Source organism: Labrus mixtus, chromosome 6 (assembly GCF_963584025.1).
Source record: "Labrus mixtus chromosome 6, fLabMix1.1, whole genome shotgun sequence".
Taxonomy (NCBI): Eukaryota; Metazoa; Chordata; class Actinopteri; order Labriformes; family Labridae; genus Labrus; species Labrus mixtus.
In genome coordinates this window covers 5,959,469-5,974,830 of record NC_083617.1, presented here as the reverse complement: position 1 = coordinate 5,974,830, position 15,362 = coordinate 5,959,469, and the positions used below count along the sequence as shown (strand labels likewise).

At 41.0% G+C, this 15,362-nt stretch overlaps 2 protein-coding genes across 5 annotated transcripts; both read right to left on the bottom strand.

Moving 5' to 3' along the window:
- Positions 1–285: 285 nt before the first annotated feature.
- gsta.1 (glutathione S-transferase, alpha tandem duplicate 1) lies at positions 286–2,001 on the bottom strand. Its single transcript, XM_061039637.1, has 7 exons — positions 1,983–2,001; positions 1,775–1,899; positions 1,622–1,673; positions 1,199–1,331; positions 969–1,104; positions 727–852; positions 286–619 (listed from the first exon to the last, which is right to left on the bottom strand). Exons 2-7 carry the CDS (start codon positions 1,859–1,861, stop codon positions 479–481), a joined length of 675 nt encoding a protein of 224 aa, XP_060895620.1. The 5' UTR covers positions 1,862–1,899; positions 1,983–2,001; the 3' UTR covers positions 286–478.
- A 3,619-nt stretch (positions 2,002–5,620) lies between these two features.
- LOC132975222 (serine/threonine-protein kinase ICK-like) lies at positions 5,621–15,362 on the bottom strand. Of its 4 annotated transcripts, none has more exons than XM_061039632.1 (14): positions 15,178–15,362; positions 13,639–13,900; positions 13,397–13,451; positions 11,443–11,570; positions 11,264–11,343; positions 10,525–10,657; positions 10,268–10,439; positions 9,628–9,795; positions 9,159–9,542; positions 8,052–8,260; positions 7,767–7,909; positions 6,639–6,755; positions 6,426–6,533; positions 5,621–6,209 (listed from the first exon to the last, which is right to left on the bottom strand). In XM_061039632.1, the coding sequence occupies exons 2-14, from the start codon at positions 13,737–13,739 to the stop codon at positions 6,058–6,060; spliced, it is 1,950 nt and encodes a 649-aa protein (XP_060895615.1). In that variant the 5' UTR covers positions 13,740–13,900; positions 15,178–15,362; the 3' UTR covers positions 5,621–6,057. The 4 variants fall into 4 exon arrangements, with proteins under 4 accessions (XP_060895615.1, XP_060895616.1, XP_060895617.1 ...); XM_061039633.1 differs by having other exon boundaries at positions 11,449–11,570; positions 15,178–15,361; XM_061039634.1 differs by lacking the exons at positions 13,639–13,900; positions 15,178–15,362 and adding an exon at positions 12,103–12,135.

Below are 15,362 nucleotides of genomic sequence, written 5' to 3'. Positions count from 1 at the left end.
AGGCGACCCATTAAAGAACTACATAGAAATAGTGTATTTACTTGTAGAGTCTTGTTTGCTTTTGTAGATCTGAGGTCAGCTGATGCATGCAAGTGAGGGGCGTGGCTTTTGAAGGAGGTGGGTTGTTGACGGAGCACTGAGGGAATGCGACTTTCAAAATCCAGCTAGTTTTCAAAACGGACCAACCCTGCCTTTAAAGAAAACCTCATGAACTTAGGTATGGTGCATTTCCTTCAATATGAAAAGTGTGGTGTTAAATTTGACAGAGCAACACAACAGCATCTCTAATGTTCCTAAAAATAGAATTTATTTAGTACAATCTTGAGTTACAGAGTCATATGAAAGATTCTGATTGGGTCTTTAATGACATATAGTGCAGTATTCCTCTCAACATGAAGAGAAAATATAACTAATGCAGATGTATAGTCTGACTTTTGCTTTATACTGCATGAGAGGAATGAACCATCTTCTACAGAGTTTATAAGAATGGCATTTTTTTCATATCAAACACCTCCATGACGGTCTGTATGTATTTGTCATCTGGCTGTTGCTTCCTCTTGCTGCCAGGACCCAGGAAACTTTTGATGGCGGGAACCTCCGTCATCCTTCCCTGGAAAGCCTGGAGGGAAGTGAAGAAACAGAATAAACAAGGAGGTGGATTATTTGTTTTTGTGCACTGCCGTGATTTTCGACAATAAACGCGAGTTTCACAGGAAGACATTTCACCTTGACGTTGCCAAAGTCCTTTAGGATTCCGACAAATTTCTCCTCAAGCATCAGGGTGCATTCCATCAGCAGCACATCTGCCATGCTCAGCTTACCTCCCACCAGATATATAGTCTCACCAAACACCTGAGATGCACACACAAAATCTCATTTGATTTTCATACACAATCCTATGTACTCATCTCCAGGTCTTTTTTTAAAAAAAAGACAAGATTAAACACGGACAAGATGCATAGTGGTACCTTTTCGAACACAGGAAGGTAGCGTGCTTTTGCTTTACTTTCAATTTCCTCCAGTTTGGCTTTGGGATCTTTGATGAAGGGCAACATCATGATCATCTCCATCAGATCCTGCAGTCCCTCTGCGTACATGTTGATCCTGAGGGGGAACAGTCAGCATAAACAATAATACATTTACCTAATAAATTACATATTAGAATGATGGCTATACACGTTGATAAAATGCCTCGTACATGACTCGGTCTTTCTCGTTTTTTCCATGAAGATTGTACTTCTCTGCAATGTAATTCAGGATTGCCTTTGTTTGAATAAGCTTCATGCCATCGATTTCCACCAGAGGAACTTGTTGAAACATGAGATCTCCATCTGAAAGCACAGCAGCAGGTCATTCAGACAGGCACTCCCAGTTGTAGATCATTAATGCAACATGTTCAATCTGTAAACAGGTCACAAGATAGGCCACTAGATACATTCACTTCCACCTTAAATACAAGGTTGCGTCACACATGGGTTGAAGTTGAGAGCAAAAAAAAAAAAAAACCCACAAAAGACAAACCGAGCTGAAGAATGCATGTGACTTGGAAACAGGCCAAAGAGCACACAGACAAGATTTTAGCTTAAAAAATAAAAAAAATACAATTTGGAAACCAACTCACCACTTAAAAGTTTTAAATATTGATCACGAGTTGTCAGAAAGACCTCATCAAACTGTGAAAATAAGATTTAAAAACAAATTTATTGCACATGCAAGAGGCTTAGGGTTCCCCACAGTAAAATCGACAAATTAGTAAAAGTTTTGTTTTTCTTACCTCAACCCCTGCAACTGTCAGAAGCCAGCGGATTGACTCCATTTTCCCTCTCCCATTGAAGTAATGAAGCACAGGTCTTCCAGCCATGGCTACAGTGTTTTCTTTTTCGAGATGTTAAACGCAATCTAAACAGGAGAAGAAAACAAAAACAACTGAATACAAATGCATGTACCTTCACAAAAACTGAGTTAACCAGTTTGGTCCACACCTGCAGAGTGAGTCGACTACCGTGGGAAATCAAGGTGGAGTGGGACCTTCAAAGTGTAGTTTAACTCGTTATATAATATTGTATTGTTGAAAAAAATGCCAGATAAGGGGGAATAAAACACATCAAGGCGGTGATTGGTTGTATCCGCCCAATAGAATCATGGCTCATTGGATTTTTTTTTACCGCTAGGCATCATGGGAAATATATTCAGACGTTCTGGCGTTCGGGCAATGTGTTTTCTTCGTTCTCAACTTTGTACGTAGTTTACGTCTATAAACAGGCTGCTGTCTGTCTTGGCCAGGTCTCCCTTGAAAAATAGAGTTTTAATCGCAATGGGACCAACCTGGTTAAATAAAGGTTAAATTTAAAAATTTAAAATTTAAAATTTAAAATTTAAAAATATAATATGTATATATATATATATATAATATATAATATATAATATAAAAAAATAAAATAAAATAAAACACAACCAAGTCGAAATGGGAAATGTACAGAGTTCACAGCGAACATGTCGATGTGTGGCAGCCGGTGAAACCGTGATAGAAACTGGTAGTCGTACATGTAGCTATATATACCACACGGCCTTCTCTTCTTCTCTTGGATGTGAGGGCGATCTGGCTGCGACATCTGTCACCCCATTGATCGCTAGGGTTGATTCGGCTGATCTGGCTGGCTAGGCGGGTGTCCCCTTCCTCCCTCACCACTCCATGTGTGTCCCTCCCGAAGCTCCGCGCTCGGTCGATGAGGACGACGTCCCGGCGGACGACCATCATCGGTATACCAGTAGCTGCGCTCCCCTGCTAGAACCTCCAAACAAGCTCAAGGCCCATTTGTAGGAGAAACGTAGGGAAGTTAAGCTCCAAGCGTCAGACACATCCAAATGCGGCACTGCACGTGGCAGTCTGCCTTCCTTTTCCTATTTAAATTACAAAACCTTCTTTTTGCATTAAGAATAATACCATGTGGAGTCTTTTTGTCTTTTACACACGGTTATTGAGAAATGGTAGGCTGAAACACAGAAAAATCATCATCCACATCAGGGGTGGGCAACTGGCAGCCCAGGGGCCACATGCGACCCCCATCAACCCCCAACGTGGCCCTCAGGTCAATTTTTACATATCAGTTAATTGGAAACATGACAAAATCTGCCATGAAATCATGAAAACCAGAAATATGTCCATAATAATATTTGATCACTTGTATATGTTGAGTTAAATTTGAGACATAATCGACTGTAATCATTTTTGTATACTACAATTTGGCCCTCTGGCAGTCAGAATTAAATGAATGTGGCCCTTGCTGTGACCAAAGTTGCCCATCCCTGATCCACATCATTAGTAAAAACACTTACCGTTTGTTATTAATAATAAAGATAACAGATAGGCTGCAGGAAAAGGAAATAGTGGGCTATAAGCGAGAAAGAGAAAATACAGTCATAATACAAAAAAATTGTAAACTAGACAAAACAATATAAGTCATAAGACTAAGACATGACTTATTAAACTGAAAGCCTTATAAACGCGTTTTTGTCCTATTGGGGTGTTTCGGTGACCTTTTTTTCTGTACCCCATTATACTTCTAATAATGTAATATAACATGTAGTCTATGAAGTACGCCGTTAAAACACCGTTGCTATTTTTCTTCTTGCTGCGCTATGCATTGTGGTAAATTGTGTTCGGTTAGTAACCATTGGATTTTACTTTAAAGTTGGTTATAATTCTCACTCAAAAGCATATAGATTAGGATTTAGTAGTGGATTTTAGACTGAGTAGCCTATAGTGAATGACTCCCAATTAACCGACCAATCACTGTCTGAAGATGTTTTATTCCCTCCCCTCTCCTTTGTAGTTTTCTACTATTCATTATTATATAACGAGTTCAACTTTGTGTCTCCATAGCATTTGTATTGCAGAGTTTTTAGAAAAGTAAATGTTTCATTAAGTTTGCTTTTTGCATTCAGTAATATTTGGTATATGTTGTATTATGTCTCGTTTACTTATAACATGAATCATTCCAAATACATAAACCATGTGTGGAAAACGTGTCCTTTAGTAGGTCCACAACTTAAAAAGAAAAAGTAGGAGCCTATCAAGCCACTGTTTTCTGGCAGATTCAGAAATCACATTTAAAGGTCATATCTTTTCTGTGTACTCTTTGACCTGCTCCCAAGTCACATGAACTTCCAAAATTTGATTTTTGATTTTTGCTGACAACATCAACATGTGATGCGACCGGGTGACAAAAAGACCACATGTTGGAAGTCACAGAAAAAGTGTCCATGTAAAAGTGTTTTATTCCACCTGCTGCTGAGCGTCTGATTAGACATCTCATGTTCACAAGTTCCCATGAGGTCAAGTCAAACAGAAGTCAGTCCTGAATTACATTGCAGAAAAGTACAATCTTTATGGAAAAGATGAGAATGAATGTGTGTGGAGCATTTCATTGCAACTTTAAGAATGCTGTGTCTAAAAAGTACATTTTAAGCATGAAAATAATCTGTGTTACCTTTAACAACATCATGTGGCTTGTTGAACGTGAAGATTAAGATGATTCAAATCTTTTTTAGGTAAAGCAGCTGGTGTCATGTTTCTGTGCTCCTATAGAAAGCAGCATGCAAATATTGTGTTTGGATTTAGAAAAGCATCAAAGAAACGTGCACAGTCACTCTGACATGGCACTGATCATATACATGGTGATAAATGTCAATGATATAAGATACTGTATCAGTAACACAGAGCAGCTTTTTTTAATGATACCTTTGTTTTAAGAGTAATGAACTCATCGTATAGTAGAGCTTTAAAAATGACCCATGTTGGATATTTGAAAAGTCATGTGTGTTGTTATGAAACTTCAATGTCTCCCATTGTGACGACCCCTCCTCACGACTAGGTGTTCCGGTTTTGCCAGTTCTTTCTTTCTGTTGCAGGTTCCGGTCGAGGCGGGGTCGCAATCAGGGGACGAGCTGCACCTGGTCCTGGTGTAGTCCACATCTCCTCTTCAGTATAATCCCTCCTCTCCAGACACACGTTTTCTCTCCTCCTGTGTATTGGTTGTTTCTTTTTTTTTGACTCACTCTTTAATTACGTTGTAAATAAATGTGGTGTTACTTTGATATACCTCGTCTTCGTCTCACATTTGTTGTTGTTGCTGCAGCCTTAGAGCCGGGTTGTAACACCATCTCTCGTTAACATTTATGGCTCACTCTAGTAAAAAGGATCTGAACATCACGTGACCGGATGCGCTGGATTTATGTATGTATAGCATTAACAGAGAGCTACTACAGACAGATTAATCTGAAGGGGATTACATTTTGCAGTGCAGCTGTAAAACACACACACACGGTAACATTCAAACATTATTTTAAAGGCCGACAGACAGACAACGCCGTCTGTGGCATTCATTTGTGGAGACTACAGTACTCCAAGCGGGCCGACCGGGTTCAAATCCGACCTTTGGCTCCACTCCTGCATTGCATTCCCCACTCACTCACTCTCTCCCCCGACACCATCCACTGTCCTGTCTCTAAAATAACGGCATAAAAAGCCCCAAAAATAAACCTTAAAAAAAGAAAACAGAGGCCTACAGCCGACATCTCAATGAGTGTTTCCTGAAAAATATAACACAGATCAAACATGTTGCCGCCCAGTTCAAAGTTTAATTATACTCGACAACTGGATATCCAATGATCACACTCAAAAGGCCAAGCAGAATATATTAACTTGGACCATTTTACTTGCAAAAGAAAAGCATTGCACAATGTGGCAACCACCTGCATTTTATAATCTTACTGAAATGAAAAGCCTGTCTTTATTCCAGACAGTAGCTCTGTTACACAAATACAAAATAAAAAAAAACACAGAGGAGCAAAGTAGGCTCACATTTTGGCCGGTTGCATCAAGCTTTACACATCCACTTTGATAATTTACAGCTCACAAACATCCATAATACATACAACGACAAAAAAAAGAAGAAGATATTATTGCTGTGTAAGATGTATGTACAGGTTTGATTATAAAACGACTAGGCCTACTCTTTGGAGGTGAAAGAGTAACGAGGCTCCATGGAGACGGCACTAGCGGTGTCCGTATTTGGCAGACCAGTCTGTTCGCCCGTGGATGCTCTGAACCGGAGGGCGAGGCAGCAGGCCGGAGGTGCTCTTGTTGACCATCGTTGTGCTGGCGGAGGTGCTCATGTGACTCCGACCGGACTGCCATGTTGCATAATCTACAGTAACAGCAAAATAGAAAAATTGAGGTTTTAAAAAAAAAAAAACGTACCCAGATCAACGAAGAAAGCTTCACAGACATGTTTTTGGGAGCTCTGAGGCGTATTTAAACTTGTTGAAAAGGAGGATAATATGTGACCTTTAATACACTATAAACCACATCAGATCAATGAATGACAGCCCGTTAACAGAAAGCTCTGAAATCCAATCCTCACTTGATGCTGTTGATTCCATTGTAGGACCCTGCTGCCCTCTGTGACCAGCGGAGCCGAGGTCCTTCTTGTAAAACGATGGCATGTATCCACCTGGGATTGTGTTTGTACCTGACATTTCAAACAAACAAACAAACAAACACAGATCCATTTATTTAGCAACAATGGAAACATAAAGCTGCAAAGATAACAGTGTCAACGACTTGTGAGGGTTACCGTGAGCTCCTCTGCTCGGCAGAGTCCCTCCAAAGGGGATGCTGCTGTTTCCCCAAAGATGGCTGCCAGTGAAGTCTTTACTGGCATTTATGGCCACGTTCTTCTTTGTGCTAATGCCTGAGGACGAAAGAGAGGGCAGTCTTATTCCTCCTTACCAAAAAATATAACTTATGAATATTTATGGTGCACAACAGAGGTGGACGATCCCTTCCTCTTTGACTCTTCTTTACCTGCATCTGATATACCTAACTTAAAGCTGCATTTCCCTCTGTATCAATAAAGTATTCATCCATTCAGCTATCTTTAAAAAAATCTTCTCTACTGTCTCAAAAATGTGACTTCTCTTTGATTTAAAATGTACACTATCCTAAATTGTTCAGTATTTATTTGCTGTATTGCTTTAGATTCTGTGGTGACAAAGAAACTCCTCATTCCTCGATCACGCCGTTATTGTTTACAGAGGTAATAACATTTTGAAGAAAATATAGCGTGTACATTTATTTTGGATGCTGCCCGTTTTTGATTTTGTCGCCAATAAAGACGTCTGAAAATCTATTCCAGGGTAAAAAAAAACAAAACTTGTCTTTAAACTCCTGCTCGTCTATCCAGAGAGACACGCCCCCTAGCTGCAACCCCCGGATGAGTAGCACCGCTGTGCACAGGAAACCCATCGATCCTCAAGGAAAAATTAATCTTTAACAAACAAGGTAAATACGGTCTGTGTGCACGCTAAGTTTGTTTATTTTATGAGGAACTGCCTGATCCAAAGTAAGACACAAACAGCATGAACATGTTTTGAACCCTTTTCAGTTTGGCATTTTAATGGAAAGCACACAGTTACACTTCTGCACGATGACTTATTAAACCTGTGACCTGATTTCTTTTTGGTCAGTTCATGACTACAAGAGGGATTCAGTAGTAGCTAACCTTTCAGATTCCTGCTAAATATCACATATCAGCTACCTCAAAAATCCTGTGATTGTCTTGCTGAACCATCACAACACAAACTGAAACTACATGAGAGATGACCGACTCTGAAAAATGATGACAGTGTAAGCACACGTGGACAGGTGACTCCCCCTCAGAGCCGAGGTCTACTCCTCAAAAAGGAAACACTCTGAATGTTACCTGGTAAATATCTTGACTGCCTCAGGTAATGCTGTTTAGCTGAAGCGGTTCTTGATGGCTCTTGGTAAGCTGAAGACTTGTTCAGGTTCAAAGGTGCGTCTTCCTTTACTTTGGGTCGACTGAAATCCAGAGCGTTTCCATACCTGAAAGAAAAGATGGCGTTCAATCAGATAGTGTGAATAACCTGCAACGCTATTTTTTTTAAAACCACAGAGCCTTGCTTTTTTTTTTTGCATATTTTGTGCGCACATTATTATCGCTTGTGGAGACGGACTACAGCCTCACCTGCTCAGCGCGTCCTCCTGCTGCCTCGACTTCTCGCCGGAGAAGTTGCTCTTCCCGAGAATACTGATGGATGTGAGATGAGAGTCTTCGTAGTCGTCCCAGTCTTCGCCTTTGAGGTGTCCTGTGCCGTGGCCCCAACGTCTCCGTCCTCCTTTAGGTTTCAGCTGGTAGCTCAGAAGGTTGGAATTCTCTGTCTCATGCCTCGCTTGCTAAAGACACAGAAAAAATAAAAACCATCAACCATGCATGCGAGGGAGGAAAACTTTCCACATTTCCACAATACATTTCAGCAAAGATATTTAAAATAAATTAACAATAAAAAAAGATTTACTTACTAAAATTTGCTGTTTAATTTTGTTAATTTTTTTTAAAAAAGATTAAATCATTGACTAACACTTTACGAGGTGTTATATTGTTCTACAAATATGCTAATTAAGTTTTAAAATATATAAGAATGTGTTAATTTAAATGTCCCAATGGACCTATTTTTAATTGAGGAAACTTTTCAAACCATACCATGGAGTCAGGTTCTCCAGGGTACAGAGAAGGTTATCTCCAGTAAACTTCTGCTTTCAAGCTTTCTCACTTTACTTTAACTGCCAATTTCCACAAAGTCCATGCATCCACTTCAGCGCCGCTCACCGCACACTGTCGTCAACGCTCCTGTTTTCGCAGCAAGTCCCATGTTTCAAATCAATCCTGAGTCTATTTTCGTCAGAGCTCGCTGCAAGCACGAATCAAGCTGGACAGAACAGATCGAGCCTGACAGGAAGTCAGACACGGAAACGCATGTAGTGTCTGGTGAATTTCAAAATAAAACAAAATATGCGGACGCACAATTGTCCCCCTCCATCCCTTTATCAACATGCACCGTTTCTAGATCACGGTCATTTGGGGTAAATTTGCATGCAGTTTGAAGATACGAGCAAACTAAAGAGCGCTGCTGCTCATGGGTGACATCTACTGGATCAAAAAGTTGCATATTCTTCCTTTAAGGCTTTATACTCTCTTCTGATTACCAGTGTGTTCTCTGTGCTAGATTTCAGTGGCAGCTTGTCCTGACTGTCTGGCTGTAGAGATAAAGAATCAAGCAGCACCTCCACACACCTTACTCTGCAGACTCTTGTCAACAATATAAGGGAGATGGCTCTGCGGTGTTCCTTGAGTCTGATCCTGCTTCAGCATGTGCTTCGGTTGCTGCTCTCTGACCAGCTCCATGTGCCGTTGGTACGCCGCTGCCTGGGCGGCGGGCGGCACAGGGGAGGGCTGGATCTGCTGCAGAGGTCTGGACGGGGGGCAGTGTTGGTTGTGAGGTGGAGGCTGGGACAGAGGCAGCACAGGCTTCAGCAGCAGAGGCTGGTGCTGCAGCGCCTGCTGTTGCTGTATAGGAACCTGCAGCGGCACGAGGCTCGGCTGAGGTCTGCCCTGCTCCAGGATCTGCTGGGGCGTGCCCAAAGCCTGGCCCACATGGAAGTACGAGTACCTGAGAGCCTGAAAAGACAAAAAACGGAAGAAAAAAAACTTCAGCATTTCTTCTCAACTGTGAGGTAAGTAGAAATACTTGATGAGAATGTACCTGGGCAGAAGCTGGTCTCTTCTTGGGGTCCCACTGCAGGAGGTCTGTCATCAGGTGGATGGCTTCAGGACTGGCATTAGGGATCAGTGTCTTCAGATTACTGGGGACGCACTGAGGCCACCGGAAATTCATAGCACTGGCAAGCAGGTATCCCTCCGGCCAATCGTTCTAGAGGAGGGAGACAGTGAATCTTACACACCACAACAAGAACATCCAGAAAAAAAAAAGAAAAAACATCCTTATTTATCTGATACTGGCATCAGAAGAAACCCTCATTTAAGGTCTCTGCTATCTCTTTAAAGCCTCCCTCCCCATTTGCCCACTTCCCTCTGATTGGCCAGCTCTCTGGAAGCCTTCTTAAAGGGGGCAGAACGCTGCAAGGCTACCAGGGGATGGAGAGCCTATGGAAGAGGTTTCATCGGCCTACGTTGAGGCTTGAGGTAGACTTGTAAAATTCTCGGTTTGATATTTGGACTGGTGTCGTTTGATCTGCAGGACAAGCCATTTAGCGCCCTCTGCAGACTAATCCTGGGATTGCTCCAACATACGTTTACCCCATGAGCTGAAAATTTGCTCTGGTTTTAGTATCTGTTTCCAGCATTTTATCACTCGTGAGTTTTCAGTGAGTCCTCTGAATTACCTTCTTTGGTGTCCCTAAGACTTGGCAAATCTTGAATATGGTGTCTACTTCACTGGAGCCTGGGAAAAGAGGCCTGAGGGTGTAAAGCTCTGCCATGATGCAGCCAACGGCCCACTGGTCTATGGGTGAACTGTAAGAGGTGGATCTGAGGAGAACCTCTGGAGCTCTGTACCTGGTTCAAAGATGAAGAGTAAAAGGAGTTTAGCTGCACTGAACTTTAGATTTCTTTCGACTGCGAGTCCGTTATGTTTACTCACCATCTGGTGGAGACGTAATCGGTGTACGGCGGGCGAGATCGGATTTCTCTGGCAAGCCCGAAGTCGGCTATTTTCACCAGCTCTGGGCCCATGCACAGGAGATTCTCAGGTTTCATGTCTCTGTGAAAAAACCCTACAACGATACACGAGGCACATGTGTCAGGGCCGTCACAACACCAGAATGTTACACTTCATAATGATGCTAGTAAGAATCCAATTATATCGTTACCTTTTTTGTTACCATGGCAACACAAGTTGAAGTCATAAGCACCAAATAATGGGTAGTTTCTTGTTTTTAATGACTAAAAATAGCAAGTAATCTCCTGCACACTGTCTAAATTGACAAATATTTTGGCGATAGCTTGGTACCAAAGTGTTAAATTGTATTTGTGTAATTTAGACAGCTCTCTCTCTCTCTCTCTCTCTCTCTGTAGCTTTTGGTTAACAATATGACTTCTGTGAACCACACATTAAGAGTCTGAAGTTCTTCAAAGGTTTATTTTTGTGCCTTTTCTGGATAGAGTCTGAAATTGGGGAGAGAGAGAGGGACAGAGCGAGAAAGAGAGAGAGAGAGGAATGACATGCAAAAAAGAGCCACAGGATTCAAACCCGGGCTGCCCCACTTTGAGGACCACAGTCCCCGTACATGGTGTGCGTGTATTAACCACTAGGCTAGTAGATTGTATCGTTTTATGGTATTAAAAAAGTGTTGAGGTATGGAACATTTAGACAGCCTTACCGTGTTTATGAATAAACGTGAGCCCCTGAAGTATCTGGAACATGATATTTCTTACAGCTGATTCAGGGAACAATCCAGTCCTGCAGGGAGGAGAAAACCCGATTAAAAACTTTGTTCAAGGAAGAGAATAAAAAAGTTTGAAATGTGGAATTAATAAGGAATGAAGAAATAACACATACGCGTACCGGTCTTTCATGAGCTGATACAAGTTTTCCTTCATGTACTCAAATATAAAGTACAAGTGATCGTTCTCTCGTATCACCTCCTTCAGCTTGATCACATTGGCATGGTTGAGTTTCTTTAGGGACTGAAAGAAGAGAAACAGGCAATGTAAGACTGTGTGGCGTACACACACTAAAAAAAGAAAGAAGTAAATCTAACCATGCTGGAAAACAAACACACACACACACACACACACACACACACACACACACCCTAAAACTATAAAGCAACCCCACCATGTTGAAACATAGCTCAGTAAGGACTCGGTGTAGTTGGGGGGAAAATGCTGCAAAGGCGGGTTTTATGCTGTAACTTTTAAAGGGGAAATAAATGTAGAATAAAAAAGCAGGATGGGGAAACGTACAGCTTTCCCGTGCGCTGGGATGATTCAGCTTTAACCATGCTACAGCTTAGTTAACAGGGATTTGGGGACTTTATAATCTGACATGCCTTCATATTGATGTAATTCGCAGGATTTAAAGGACCAGCATTTAGGCTCCGTGTTTCTTTTTTGCAGCGTTAAATTAAAGCTCCAGGAGAGGGTTTGGGGGGGGGGGGGGGGGGGGGGGGGGGGGATAGAAACCAGAGCTCAAAAACCAACAGCACACAAGAATCACCTTCTGCTCTTAGAGCCGGTGTTTGACTTCGAGCTGTGAGACAGAAGGTTTACGTTAATGAAGGGAATGTTTCTTTAATGAGCCAAGAAAAAAAATCAACCCAAAAATAATCACAGGATGAAAAACCTAAAACACTGTTTCACTGGTCGATGCATCAAAACAATCAACAGCATGCTTAACATGTGATATTTGAATCTGAGATTAAACTGCGCTGCAACAGTCAAGTCTCTCTGCGAGCCCTATAACCTTACCAGACGTAAAGCTCTTTCAGTGATTACCTTTCCTACATTTAACTTTTTTTTGTTTTTTGAAAGGTGGAATCTGCAAATACTAACAGCTTAGTGTATTCTAAGAATGAAATAAACCTTCATGTAACTATGGGATTTAGTCAGGTGAGTAGGTGGAGCATTGGGCCAAACATGACCGAGGTCAAATGAAAAACCAGAAACAGACAAACTAGCTCATGCTGATAGTGTTGTTACAGCTGTCAGTGACCTGGTGATATAGAGAAAACAGTCCCTACAGCTTTGTGTTGATTATGAGGAATAATGTAGTAGAGCTTTTCAAAGGGGGACACGTGGTCGGTGTTCAGTTACGTCGTGTTCGGGACGGTTTGAGCCAAAAATGCTAGAGCCAAATTGTCTTCCTCGTCCAGCGCTGCAGTAAGATCAGAGAACGTGGATCTTTATTCAAAGCTTCAACAACGACTTTATAACATTTACATTTTACACTACAGGACGCTCAGAGGAGTACGGTGGCCGGGAAGGGCAAATCAAAATTACAAAGTGCGAAAGCTTGAGACAAAGTTATTTATAAACATTTTCACATTTAAAACAAGATTCCTAGCACATTTAAACAAATGTACATTTTAGATAAGAAATGTACCAGATGCTTGTGAAAGTGTTTCACATCTTGTAAATTTCTTATCTAAAATGTACAGTTGCTTTTAAAGTGTTTAGCTTTAGTAGTTTGCTTTGTTTGGGGACTGGTAAAAGTGTTCTGCCAACTGTAAATGTGTCTCAGTGCCCCTAAAAGAGTTTTAAATCTAGTTAATGTGTTTTGTAAATGTAGGCCTACATTAGTTTTGTCCTTGGTAAAAGTTTGCTGCTTTGGTAATTTTGTTTAATAAAATGTTTAAATGTTTTCCAAAATGTAAATTTGTCTCAAGCTTTGTAATTTTGGTTTGCACTTCCCAGCCACCGTAGAGGAGGGACTGTGCTTTAAGATTATTGCACGCTCATTTTTCCAAAAATCTAATTCTGAAACTGTGTTCAAATGAAAAACGATAACTCACCTTGACTTCACGGAGGTTCATGCATTCTTCCCAGGAGTAGAATTTTCTTTTCATTCTGGGAAAAAAAAAAAAAAAAGTATAACTGATTTGTTTGCAGTGACGTCACAATGCAGAGCAGCAGTCTCTTTTAAAGTTCAAATTGAGTCTAACAGTAAGAGAACAGTAATGTGCAGAACATGCAGAAACAGTCTTTGCATGCATGATGCCTGGACAATCACACACTTATTTATTCTGCTGCTCACTTCTTTATCGCCACCAGCTCCCCCGACTCCAGACTGCGGCCGAGGATGACGGAGCCGTAGGTGCCATCCCCGAGCTGTCTGATGTTGGTGTATCTATTCATTATGCTTGTCCTTCCATAGAGCCAGGCGGATATTTATTGGGGGGAAATAGAGATGTATTCGCCTCCTGCTGGTGAATGCAGCCAGATTTTCCTGTGACAACAGCAGAAGACTACGGGCAGAGCTGGAGGACTCATGGTGTCGTGGACTTGCCTCCCTCTAGCTGAGAAGGTGAGGAATTGAAAAAGAGATGAAGTTTGTCTGAGGCAACTTACAATAAACATAATCTTTAACAAAACTAGCATGAGATGACTCGACCATTTGACCTCACACTGAACACTTCAAACACCTTATCAGTACTGAGGAGGAATAATATGAATTACTCCTAAATTAACTCAAACTGAGTCTTACATGGACTGTGTTCTTGCAGAAAGCAAAATGGATTTGATGTTTTGTTAAATATCTTTTGCATTAAGTGAAATGTTTTTGCCGTCTGGTGACAGGATTTTTTTGCAATCATGAAGTATTTGTGTATCTGACCTGCAGGGCCACAGTCAGATCTTATTTCTTATGCAATTAAACCTTTGGTGGACTAAACACATCAGCCGCAAAGAATATACCGTAATAAATCACATGTGTATGAAATCATTATAGAGAGAGAAAGGGATGAAAGTAGTCCTCTGAGCACTTACATCCTGAACTCAGCTCAGCTATAAAAAGGAGAATCCAGCTCTTTCCCCTCTTTATTTACAAAAAGCCATTTCTTTTTTTTTAACCTGTGAATTCATATTTATGGACGTGTTAAGGTGTGGAATCATTAGAATCTATCGTCAACACATCCAATTGTGTTCCTGTTCACTACAAGACACCAAACAATACAGGAGTCCAAAATAAAACTAAATGTTTATCAATTTCAACATGAATGATATCACACAATGTTCCCACCAGATTGGACAATAACAAAATAAATGCAGTTTCAAAAACTACGATTTACACCTACAGTACATCTGTCCTCAGTCTTCTTTTTATATGATATTGAGCTGGGTAAAATGCATGGGTGAGTTTAAAATAAAAGTCCTCAGTCATAGATTACAGCTCTTTCCTTCATCAGTATTTTAATGCCATTACACACATGTTGTTGTTGTTGTTGTTGTTGTTGGTTCCTTCATGTTTCATCCTTGACGAAGCTGACATTAATTGTTGTTCATATTTTAACTAGTTTGCATGAATTGCTCAGAATTAGAGCTACCACCCAACATCAAATAGGATATTGGAAATCGGATATTGTTCACCCTGCAGGTCGTCACATTATATTGGAGTGTGTGCTTCGGGTTAATTGTTATCGTGCAGGAAATTGTTGCAAATTGATACAAGTAACGTTGTGTTAATGAGGCTGGTGGAAACAACATAACATCCTTTACATTGAGTTAAAAAAAAAAGGGCGTCAGTGACTGAATGTGCAACTTAAATTAATACGAAAAAGCATCAAACAACACTCACCCTCCTCACGTCAAATAGACAACAACACATGGCCGAGCATCCGGTGGTCGACGCGAGTGACAAAATGCACAAATGAATAATAATCAGCCTCAAAGGCAGCGTTTAGAAGATCCACTCTTGTCAAACCGACTTCATAAATATAATTTTATCCAGGCCCCGTTTTTTTTTTTTTTCCTCCAACAGAG